The sequence below is a fragment of the Felis catus genome, chromosome B3 (assembly GCF_018350175.1).
Source record: "Felis catus isolate Fca126 chromosome B3, F.catus_Fca126_mat1.0, whole genome shotgun sequence".
NCBI lineage: Eukaryota > Metazoa > Chordata > Mammalia > Carnivora > Felidae > Felis > Felis catus.
Genome location: NC_058373.1, coordinates 61,969,136 through 61,981,992, shown reverse-complemented (window position 1 = coordinate 61,981,992; position 12,857 = coordinate 61,969,136). Strand labels below are relative to the sequence as shown.

Below are 12,857 nucleotides of genomic sequence, written 5' to 3'. Positions count from 1 at the left end.
CACAAAACAAACATCAAGAATTATTAAAAATAAATAAAACAATGGTACAAAGATACATTTGTCTTTAAAAGTGTACATCCCCAGGCACCTGGGTGGCTCAGCTGCTTAAGCGTCCGATTCTTGATTTCAGCTCAGGTCATAATCTCACGGTTCGTGAGTTCAAGCCACACACTGGGCTCTGCACTAACGGTGAAAAGCCTGCTTAGGATTCTCTTTCTCTCCCTCTCTCTGCCTCTCCCTTGCTTGCACTCTCTCAAAATAAGTAAATAAACTTAAAATAATAATAATAATAATAATAAAGGTGTACACCCCCACAAAATCTTCCAAAGAGCATTACTAATTTCAAAATAATCCAAACTTCTGGCAATGACAGAGAATCACCTAATGTTATCAAGAACCTTGGAAGATGCCTTGTAGATAAAGAGTAGAATTATGAGAATGGGTGGAATCTATAAAAGATGGGGAAAAACTCTGATGGACTGGAAACTGGGAGAAGAAAACAAAGGAGAATATGGGAAGAATTCACAGGAGATTAAACGCGCACACACACACACACACACACACACACACACACACACACACACACCAGAAGTCTGGTAAGGATTCAAAAAAAGATATAAACCAAAATAAGGTTTTTTTAATTTAATATTTCATTTTTTAAGTAATCTCTACACCCAACGTGGGGCTCAAACTCACAACCCCAAGATCAAGAGTCGCATGCTCCACTGACTAAGCCATAAGCCAGCCAGCTGCCCCAGTAAATCAAAACTGTTAGCTTAGTATGAGAAAAAATGTTACAACCTGAAGCACATGAAACTTCTAAATCTCTCAGGTTGCAGAAATACAGGAGACCACAGAACATGTTAGACAACAACACAATGATGCAATTAGCAAAATCCTGTATGTGGAAAATTCTACAGGGTAAGTTACTCAGTTAGTTCAATAAAGGAAAAAAATAGGGAGGGATTAAAAGTTACTTAAGACACCTATCACCCAAATGCTATGTGTGGGCCTCGCTTGGATTCTTATTCCAAAAATCTTTAATTCTTTACCATAGAAAGTGGGAGGCAGGGAGCAGATGTTGGAGGGAGAAGGAGGGAGAGAAACACATACATAAAGACAAATGGGGATATCTGAGGAATGACTGGATATATGATACTATAATGGAATAATTATCTTTTTTAGCAAAGGTGATAATATATGGTTATGTTTTTTAAAAAGACTAATTTTTTGGACACACGTATGAAAATATTTGAAACGAAATAAAAGACATGGGGGACTTGTTTCAGAATAATCTAGATAGGTGGGAATGGCAATGAGCTGATCATTGTTGAAGCTGTATGGTGGTTACAGAGGTTCATTATACTAGTTTTTCTACTTTTGTAATGCTTCAAATTCACCACGATAAAAGATGAAACAAAAAAAAGAAAAAGTTATTACCTGCTTTGGCTGTCGGGCTCATTTTAAGTATTCCTTGATCCATTCAAGTGTAAAGGTCTTCTCTTAATCAAATTAATTACCTTCAACTAAACATTTACCAAGGAATTTTTTTTTTGGTCCGGGACTCTAAGGTGGTTGCCTGTCAAGGCTTAAACTAATGAAGTCTTCTTTTCTTACCTTGTCAGACAATTCATTTTCCACATCTTTCTTGATTCTCCTCAGCATAAATGGCTTCAAGATCATGTGTAAGCGAGAGAGCTGATCTGAAATGCCAGGAGGCCACCAGACAAATACATTATATGGATTTAACAGAAACAAAAGAAATACCACAATCATCTCTCACTAAACTGTTCCTACACCTTTTAGCTTAAAGAAACTCTGAAAGGAGACTGAGACTTAATCTTTTCCCTAAGTGGGAAACCTAGGGGTCTGAATTTTCACAGCGTCTGCCTATAGTCATTGGGGCAAATGCATTTTTCTACCATTTACTCAGACCAACAAGGAATACTTTATTTTTACTAGAATTCACCTTTAGAGTGTTTTAGGATCATTTCATCAGTAACAGAGTTCTCGTATAGGTCAAATGGAAGCTATCTGGGACTCCTAGTGTTTCCCCAAAATAACTTTTTCAAAGCATGTCAGCAAATTATCAAGTAGTAGTGTAAGAGATTACTTTAGGACTTCTCTATACTTGGTAGATTTCAGTTCATATCTATGTAATAAACACCTCATAACTCTCTTAAAAGGTATTATTCAACAAGGTTAAAAGTATCGATAGATAAGATTTAAAATGTTAACAGTAGAAACAAATCCTAACATAGAAAATAACAAAAATGACGCCTCTGTTTTTACTACAGGATAAAAGCCTTACCCCCATTTCATAAAGAATATAATTCCGATATGAATTTTTCAGAATCTATATGGAAACTGAGGATTCTGTAAGCCAAAATGTGGTATTTTATGAACTCTGCCTGTTCTACCTTGATTAAATAGTCAATAGGACAGCAGCCTCACCTGTGTAAGTTCTTTTGGCTCTTTTAAACATGAACAAAGCACATAATTAACTTATAAGAGAAAAAACTTTTCCTCAGATTCTTCTATGAATACTGAAAGAAAAATTCTTTGCATAGAAAAAAATATTCAATTATGTGGTTGCCTACACTGATAGAAAGAAAGAAAGTTCATAAAAGCACTCACTCTCATCAATGGCAGATTTGTTTTCGGCGTGGCTCTCAATGTCCTTGGAAAACCACTCATTAAATTCCTCATGTGAATCAAATAAAGTTGGCATAATGAAATGTAGCAGGGCCCAGAGCTGGAAACAAAAGAAAAGTGAAATTAACCGTAGGACAACAAAATGACGGTGAAGATGTAATGAGGGTTTGGACAGAGTGAAATCTGCAGGGGTGGGTGGGTGGGCGGGTGGGTGTGTGTGGGGGTGTGTGTGTGTGTGTGTGTGTGTGTCTAGGTGCAGGTGTAAGTGTGAGTCAGTGGGCAAGAAAGAAGGCGTATGTATGCACATGCCTCATCAATCAACCCTAATTCTATAGGATGCTATAGCAAAATGAGATTTTTCAATTAATTTCACACTAAAAGTCTAAAAGTGCAAGTACTGCTCAGATCTTGTAGTGGGAAAGTTTTAAATAGTCTCATGTATTTAAAAAATCCACTTCACAACTGAACACAATCTGAGGTAGCATAACTTGCTTAAAATAACTCTTAATCAGGGGTCAGTAAATAATGGCCTATGGTTCCAACGCTGTGCCAACCACATTTTTTTCCTGCCAACTATTTTTATAAAAAGTTTTAATGGGACATAGCCATACCTATTCATTTCTGTATCATCCATGGCTGTTTTCACATTATAATGGCAAGGTTAAGTAGCTGCAACAGCAACTATATGGCCTGTAAAGTTTAAAATATTTACTATCTGGCTCTTTACAAAAAGTTTTCTAACCCCTGTACTAGATAATCATACCTTTTCTAAATAAGGAATTTTAGTGCCTCTCACTGCCAAAGAATATTAGCTTTTCAAATATTCTATCATAAAAACATCTCTACATTAGATGGGCTACATTCCTAATATGTTCATTATTTATTCCATAATTACAGAAGAATAAATTATCTGCCTCTGCCAGAGAATTAGAAAATAGGAATGATGCCAAAAAAACCCCACTTAGGGCAAGCAACAAATTCTTCCTTTTATGTGGGAATTATAATTTGTACAGAACAGTAACACTCCAGGTGGGCATGGGAAAGAATTCTATTCTGTGCTTAGAACCATTCTGTTTATTGCAGACATAAAACTGAAGCTTCTACTAATGCCTACCTCTGCCATGGTGTTCTGAATTGGGGTCCCAGTTAGCAAAAGCCGATTCCGACACTGGAACTGCAAGAGGATCTTCCAACGAACACTGTCCAATAAAGTGAATTACAAATTCCAAGTGAGCGGTAAATCTTTCTTCACCCTACGAAGACCCTGTATTTCTAAAAATGCTTTCCAAAAAATTAGTGAACATCCAGAATAATCAAGCACTCAACCTTAGACAATACTAAAAAATATTATTCAACAAAGCTGAGGACAGGAAATAACTCCTGAATACTGAAAACATGGTATTAGGGTTTAGGAAAAATAGCCCTCAAATAGGCAGGGTAGGATCCTTTCTGGCTTGACAAAGTGCTCTACTATCTTTGGTCAGTTTGCTGACACAAGCCATTTACTTATAAGGTACTTATCTATAGTAAAAAACTTTATAATTATTAATCTGTGCACTTACAGCGTCAGTTTAGAGAGATCAATGGAGAAAGGGGAAAGGTGTGAGAAGAAAATGCAAAATGAGTCTACCACTCCTGGCTGTAAGCACATCCTACTTCAAAAGAGTGTAATATGAAGTAATGCCCATGAGAGAATGGAAAGTACCATCCTGTCAGTTAACATGGATTTCTAAGAAAGCCTTATGGGCTCACCAAGAGTTAGTAAGAATGCATGAAATGCAACATGTAATACCGCTTTAAACTCAAGCACTAACTTACTATTCAGTTTTTGACTTTGAAGGTATTAGAGTATTTTTTTTTATTATTTAAAAAAAATTTTTAATGTTTATTTTTGAGGGGGGGGGGGATAGCAGGGGAGGGGCAGAGAGAGACAGAGACACAGAATCCGAAGCAGGCTCCAGGCTCTGAGCTGTCAGCACAGAGCCCAACGCAGGGCTCGAACTCACGAGCTGTAAGATCATGACCTGATGCTTAGCAAACTGAGAAACCCGGGTACCCTTACAATGTTTTAAACACGTAACTTCCAAGAAAAAGATTCTTGTGGCTCTAATAATCATCCAGGGACTAGGACAACCTGCATAAAACAGACAGAACCTACAGTCTACAAAATAAAATATTCTACTTCCTACTAAGACCTCCTGTCTAAAATAATCCCTGAATCAAAGGGCAGACAAGACTTCTCCCACAAAAAAGTTCCTTTGAAGAGACACCTGGGTGGCTCAGTCAGTTAAGTGTCCAACTTCAGCTCAGGTAATGATCTCACTGTTCATGGGTTTGAGCCCCTCAATGGGCTCTGTGCTGATAGTGCAAAGCCTGCTTGGGATTCTTTCTCTCTTATTCTCTCTCTGCCCCTCCCTAACTCATGCTTTCCTTCTCTCTCAAAATAAATTAATAAACTTAAAAAAAAAGTTCCTTAAGAACAAAGACTTGTTAAGATATAGTAATTATTAAATAGAGAAATGGAAGAGAAATCCTTGTATTCTAAACATTAATATTTGCATCCCATGAAAAATGCCTTCTGGTCAGATACATGGCTTATGCAGAGACCATATCATGCCATGTTCTGAAACCTCTCCGTCCTTTATTCATCTGTATGTGTGTATATATCATATGTCTCTACCACATATCTATACATTTGTACGGCCTCAGTCTATAGAATTTGGTTTTTATTAATCATGTTACCTGGAACTACTCTTGAGTGCTTGAGCCTCATCCAATACCATGTACTGCCACTTGACCCGCTGGAAATACTTTACATCCTGCACCACCAGCTGGTAGCTGGTAATTACCACATGGAAAGGGGCATCCTGAGTGTAGAGGGTCTTCTGTAAATACAAGAAGCGAAGAATGAAAATAGATACCTAATAATTCATAAGATAATGAGAAATGGACACTAATTTTTAAGATTAAGAAGTTCAAAACAGTCCTAAAGACGTGCTTCTCCTACATGGTAGATATGCAGTAAATGAAACTGTAACTTTTTTAAGTACTCACCTTAATTACAGATCATGTTAAAATTAGTCTTCAGCTTACTAAAGAGTTCTTACTTAATCCTAGACTGCAAGTCCAGCTAATGGTCTATATAATGGGAAAAGTGTTGTAGAAGATAAAAAAGTACACTGGCTTAGTGCCTAGAAATATATGTAAGATTTTACACACAGGAAATTCCTCAGATCAATTGCAGAAACGATTGCATATGTATGTATATACGGGCGCATGTATGTATATATATGATAAGCTGAAAGTTACCTGACTCCAGAACCTCCTGATAACTTTTCTATCATGAGGATTTCCCCAGTATGGTAGCACCTGGAAAAAGGACCATTATACAGATTATTTCCTACTTATAATCTTAAAAGTATCGGCACAAATGTTAATTCAGAATGTTTTTATTTTTATTTTTTTATTTTTACTTTTTAAAGTTTATTAAGTTTTCTCTACACCGAATGTTGGGCTCAAACTCACAACTCTAAGATCAAGAGTCTTATATTCTTCTGAATGAGCCAGCCGGGTGCTCCCAGATGATTTAAAAAGAACCTAAAGCAGATATCACCTCACACCAGTCAGAGTGGCCAAAATGAACAAATCAGGAGACTATAGATGCTGGAGAGGATGTGGAGAAATGGGAACGCTCTTGCACTGTTGGTGGGAATGCAAATTGGTGCAGCCGCTCTGGAAAACAGTGTGGAGGTTCCTCAAAAAATTAAAAATAGACCTACCCTATGACCCAGCAGTAGCACTGCTAGGAATTTACCCAAGGGATATAGGAGTACTGATGCATAGGGGCACTTGTACCCCAATGTTTACAGCAGCACTCTGAACAATAGCCAAATTATGGAAAGAGCCTACATGTCCATCAACTGATGAATGGATAAAAAAAATTGTGGTTTAGGGGCGCCTGGGTGGCGCAGTCGGTTAAGCGTCCGACTTCAGCCAGGTCACGATCTCGCGGTCCGTGAGTTCGAGCCCCGTGTCGGGCTCTGGGCTGATGGCTCAGAGCCTGGAGCCTGTTTCCGATGCTGTGTCTCCCTCTCTCTCTGCCCCTCCCCCGTTCATGCTCTGTCTCTCTCTGTCCCAAAAATAAATAAATGTTGAAAAAAAAATTAAAAAAAAAAAATTTGTGGTTTATATACACAATGGAGTACTACATGGCAATGGGAAAGAATGAAATCTGGCCCTTTGTAGCAATGTGGATGGAACTGGAGAGTGTTATGCTAAGTGAAATAAGCCATACAGAGAAGACAGATATCATATGTTTTCACTCTTATGTGGATCCTGAGAAACTTTAACAGAAACCCATGGGGGAGGGGAAGGAAAAAAGAAAAAAAAAAAAAAAAAAAGAGGTTAGAGTGGGAGAGAGCCAAAGCATAAGAGACTCTTAAAAACTGAGAACAAACTGAGGGTTGATGGGGGGTGGGAGGGAGGGGAGAGTGGGTGATGGGTACTGAGGAAGGCACCTTTTGGGATGAGCACTGGGTGTTGTATGGAAACCAATTTGACAATAAACTTCATATATTGAAAAATAAAAAAAAATAAAAAAATAAACTGAGAACAAACTGAGGGTTGATGGGGGGTGGGAGGGAGGGGAGGGTGGGTGATGGATATTGAGGAGGGCACCTTTTGGGATGAGCACTGGGTGTTGTATGGAAACCAATTTGACAATAAATTTCATGTAATGAAATAATAATAATAAATAAAAATAAAAAGAACAAGAACCTAAAGAATGAATATAGGAGTTCCTCTTCTGTCACTGCCACTAGCCCTCTTCCTATAAACTGAATTAAAACACACATACAAAACATTGGTTTGAAGGCATGAGAAAGCTACTGAGGCAGTGGAGAATTATGGAGTCAAGATCCAGGAAACAAAGTCCAGAGAGGAAAGCCTAACACGTGGTACATGTCCTTCCAAAAGGTGCTGATCATTTCCAAAAGTTCCAGTTGTGAAGCTAAGAAATTAAAGAGAATATTGTTTTAAGAGATACAGTGCCTACAGAACAAAAACTGTAGTTTAAGGAAGAAGGATTCTGATAACCACCCACCTCCCTGGCCTTAAGATAAGAATCACAGGATACATACCCATGGGTAGTAAAAGTCAATTAAATATAGACTTGCCTTAACAAGTACTGAATCCCAGCTATGAATCATCTCAATTCCTGACTAGCTTAAGGGGGGACTTTTGGATTGTTAGTGCCCCCCCCCCAATTACTAGTGGCAAAACAAACAAACAAAACAAACACAAAATGCCCAACCCCAAACACCTATAAATCCACAATCTGGAAGAAGAAAAAAGAGCCCACAATGACCTCTACAATCATTCCTATATAATGTCTGGTATACAATAAAAACATAAACAAACAAAATTTACAAAATATACCCAGATATATAGAAAAATTAGACAATATGACTGAAAACCAGTATGAGAAACAGACACAAGAAATAAACACAGAGGAGATCCTGACAATGAAATATCAAAAGAACACTTTTTAAAAAGATGCTAATTTGTTCCTGGAATTAAAAGATAAGCTAGAGAATTTCAGTGGTGTATTAAAAATTATAAATACCAAAGAGAATTTCCCCAACTGGAAAATACAGTAACTAACACTAAGAATTCAATTATGGGTTTAATAACAGATTAGATGCATCTAAGAGAGAATCAGTGAAACAGATGATAGGTCAGAAGGAAATATTTACACGAAAGCATGGAGAAAGAAAAGAATGGGAAATTCACTTTTTCTGTTGTATCTCTAGGTATAATTTCCTTTCAAAGTGCTTCTTGGACCTGTAGCTTGATGTTTATTGTTGTTTTGAAAACTTTCAGCCACAACGAAGTAAAAATATACAGGAAGAAATGAAGATCAACGAAAACACTGAATATGTAATATAAATAAATCTAAATAAATTTAATATGTATAGATGATAATAAAATACTTGGTGGGGTTTGAAAGATAAAATATTTACAATAGCACGTAAGCCTAGAGAAGGGGAATGTAGTTAAAGAATACTAAAGCCCTTTTACTATCTGGAAAGCAGTAACAGTATTAATTTATACTACTTTTTTAAAAATCGGGGCACCTGGGAGGCTCAGTTGGTTAAGCATCCGACTTGGGCTCAGGTCATTATCTCCCAGTTCGTGGGTTGAAGCCCCACATCGGGCTCTGTGCTGACACCTCAGAGCCTGGAGCCTGCTTCTGTGTCTCCCTCCTTCTCTGCACCTCCCCTGCTCATGCTCGGTCTCTGAGCAATAAATAAATGTTAAAAAAATTTTTTTTTAAATCAAGGATACATGTTCCTTGATTCCTGGGTATCTACTAAAGAATAAAATGAATATATAATTAGTATATTCCAAAAAGAAATTAGTAATTCCAAAAAGGAATGAGAAGAAGTAAAATATAATCAATCCAAAGGACACAAGAAAGAAGAAAAAGGAAAGTTGTAGAAGAAGAAAGAAAACAGTAAGGAAGATTTAAACTCCATGTATCAGTAACTACATTAAAAGCATAAATGCTCCAAATAAAGGCAGGAAAAAAAAACCTTAAACGGAAACAGAATGGTTAAATGAAAAAGCGATACCATATACAAACCAGAAGAAAGCTGATCTATTTAATACCAGAAAGAGCAGATTGAAGGCAAAAAGTCTTAACAAGAGGGATTTCATAATAATAAAAGGTTCAATTCACCAGTAAGACAAAGTAACTGTAAACTTGTATACAACTCACAGTCTCAAAGTAAAGAAGCAAAATAGAACAGAAATGAAAAAATCCTTAATTGTGGCAAATTTTAACATACTTCTTTCAGTCAGTAATTGAAGAGGCAGACCAAAAAATCAGTAAAGATACAGAAGAACTTAAAAAACCTAACCTAACCAACACACACAGAACACTGCACTCAACAACTGCACAATACTTATTATTTTCAAACAGATATAGGACATTTATAAACACTGACCATATGGTGGGAAAGGAAAGTTCAAAAGATTTCAATGGATCAAAATCACACAAAGCCTAATTTCTTATCACAGTGGGTTTAAACTGTAAATTAGTAACAAAAAGATATCTAGTAACAAAAAGATTCCTCTGTTTGGAAATTAAGAACCACACTTTAAAAAAAATTTTTTTTTATTTTTGCTTTTGAGAAAGATAGAGACGGAGTGCAAGAAGGGGCAGGGGCAGATAGAGAGGGAGACAGAATCTGAAGCATGCTCCAAGCTCTGAGCTGTCAGCATAGAGCCTGACGCACAACTCGAACTCACAAACCACGAGATCATGACCTGAGTCGGATGCTTAACCAACTCAGCCGCCCAGGTACCCCAGGAACTACTTTTAATTAAGCCATGAATCAAACAAAACTTGCAACATAAGCTAGAAATTATATTGAATTAAAGATTAATGAAAATGTGACACATCAAAACTTTGGATAGCTACAGTCATGCACAAGAAGATATTAATACCCTTAAGGACACTTACTGGAAAAAGCTGAAAATCAAGCATCCACTTAAGACGTTAGAAAAAGAAAAAAGTTCACAAAAAAGCAGACAAAAGTAATTTTTAAAAAAAGCAGAAATGAATGAAATAGAAACACACAAAATAGCCACTTTCAGGAATGAAAATGGTACATTATAGAAAAAACATAAATCATATTTCATGGGGAAAAAGAGGAAGTCTATGGTCATACTAGAATCTTAAAACAAGTGTTGCTCAGATAACTGTCACATAAAATAAACATTCAGATGCTATCATCATACACCTAAGTATCTTTTGAATGTAAACTAACTATAAACTTGAGTACAGTCTACATTTAACTATGTTCTGCAGGGAGGTGGACACATTTCTGGACAACCTAAAGGAGCAATGGAAATTGAAGCAATGAATCAATATAGAAGAGACCATCAAACCTTTTCTGTAAGCAAATAACAACTATATGTGTTTAAATTTCATATCCCATTTGTTATGAAATATTCTTTTTAAATCAACAGTTTAAAAACAGAAAAGCTATTTTTAGCTCGTAAGCCGAACAAAAACAACAAAATTAACAGGTGCCAGATTTCTCAATAAAATGCAGAATGCGTTAGCAATTCCACTCCTGGATATATACTAAAAGAACTGAAAACAGGACAGGTGTTCAAATAAGAACCTGTAGATGAGGGGCGCCTGGGTGGCTCAGTCGGTTAAGCGTCCGACTTCAGCTCAGGTCATGATCTCACGGTCCGTGAGTTTGAGCCTCGCGTCAGGCTCTGTGCTGACAGCTCAGAACCTGGAGCCTGCTTTGGATTCTGTGTCTCCCTCTCTCTCTGACCCTCCCCCATTCATGCTCTGTCTCTCTCTGTCTCAAAAATAAATAAACATTTAAAAAAAAAAAAAAAAAGAACCTGTAGATGAATGTTCCTAACAGTATTATTAACAACAGCCAAAGGTGGACACAATCCAAACGTCCATTGAGACAAATGGATAAACAAAATATAGTTTGTCTAGATAATTAAATACTATTCAGTCATAAAAAGGAATGACATGCTGACGTGTGCTATAACATGGATGAACTTTGAAAATATTATGCTAAGTGAAAAGAAGCCAGATTTAAAAAACAAAACAAAACAAAAATAAAACCACCTACTATATGATTCCAGTTACATGAAATATCCAGAATAAGCAAATACAGAGATAGAAAGTGAATTTGCAGTAGCCAGTGGTTGGAAGGAAAGGGGAATAGGGAGTGACTGCTTAATGGGGAAGAGGTTTCTGTTTGGGATGATGAAAAAATTCTGCAATCAGACAGCATCCATCATTGCACCACACACCATAAATGTACCTATTACTACTAAACTGTATACTTTATAGTGGCACATTTTATGTATGTGTGGTTTTTGTTTTTTTTTTAAAGTATACTTTATTCATGGAACACCTGGGTGGCTCAGTCGGTTAAGCGTCTGACTACAGCTCAGGTCATGATCTCACAGTTCGTGAGTTTAAGGCCCACATTGGACTCTGCTGACAGCTTAGTCTGGAGCAGGCTTCAGATTCTGTGACTCTCTCTCTCTGACCCTCCTCTGCTTGTGCTATGGCTCTCTCTCTCAAAAATAAACATTAAAAGAAACAAAAAACAAAAAACAGCACACTTTACACCCAACATGGGGCTCAAACTCATGACCCTGAGATCCAGTTAGATGTTTAGCAACTGTTTGAGCCAGGTGCACCCATATATGTGCATTTTATCACAATTTTTAAAAAATGAGACAAAAAAAAACCAGTGGCAACTAAAATAGGCCCAAAGGCTTATTCAAAAGTAAGCTCAACATGAACATGAAAGCTCGGTTCCAGGCAGAGGCATAAAATCAAAGGACAGGTATCAATGACATAAGTAGTTTGACATTGCCATCTAATGGTCAGTAAAGTTAATACTGAAAATTAAGTGGTTTGGTGGAAATTTTTTTTTTTTAATGTTTTTATTTATTTTTGAGACAGAGCATGAGCAGGGGAGGGGCAGAGAGAGAGGGAGACACAGAATCTGAAGCAGGCTCCAGGCTCTGAGCTGTCAGCACAGAGCCTGATGCAGGGCTCGAACTCATGGACTGTGGGATCATGACCTGAGCCGAAGTCAGACGCTTAACTGACTAAGCCACCCAGGCGCCCCTGGTAGAAATTTTTAAGGTTGAATTTTTCAACTCCTGATTGTTGAACATGTACTGGAAAAGAAAAAAAAATGAATAAATGAAGAAAAAAAGCAGCTCCATATTCCATATAGCAAACAACTCTAGAGAAAATATTCAACAAACTACCTTAGAATGATCTCATCTCCTCCTTACAAATTTAAAAATGAGTCAACCAATGGGGGACCTGGGTGGTCAGTCAGTTGGACACCCTACTCTTGATCTTAGTTCAGGTCATGATCTTGGGGTTGGTGAAATCGAGCCTGGCATGGGGTTCTGCACTCTCAGTGCTTGATTCTCTCTCTCCTTCTCTCTATGCCCCTCTCCTGCTCACAGGCTCTCAAAATAAATCAACTAAAAAATAAGTGAAATGAAATGAAATAAAAATGAGTCGGGGCACCTGGGTGGCTCAGTCAATTAAGCTTCCAACTTTGGCTCTAGTCTTGATCTCCCAGTCCGTGAGTTCGAGCCCCGCGTCGGGCTCTGTGCTGACAGCTCAG

At 37.4% G+C, this 12,857-nt stretch overlaps 1 protein-coding gene across 1 annotated transcript in view; it reads right to left on the bottom strand.

The window, feature by feature from the left end:
• The window catches only part of INO80 (INO80 complex ATPase subunit), a 137,121-nt gene that overhangs the window by 70,418 nt on the left and 53,846 nt on the right, over positions 1-12,857 (bottom strand). The window contains 5 exon segments of the mRNA XM_023255482.2: positions 1,618-1,703; positions 2,638-2,755; positions 3,770-3,854; positions 5,398-5,540; positions 5,965-6,024. Coding sequence (XP_023111250.2) covers positions 1,618-1,703; positions 2,638-2,755; positions 3,770-3,854; positions 5,398-5,540; positions 5,965-6,024 — 492 coding nt within the window.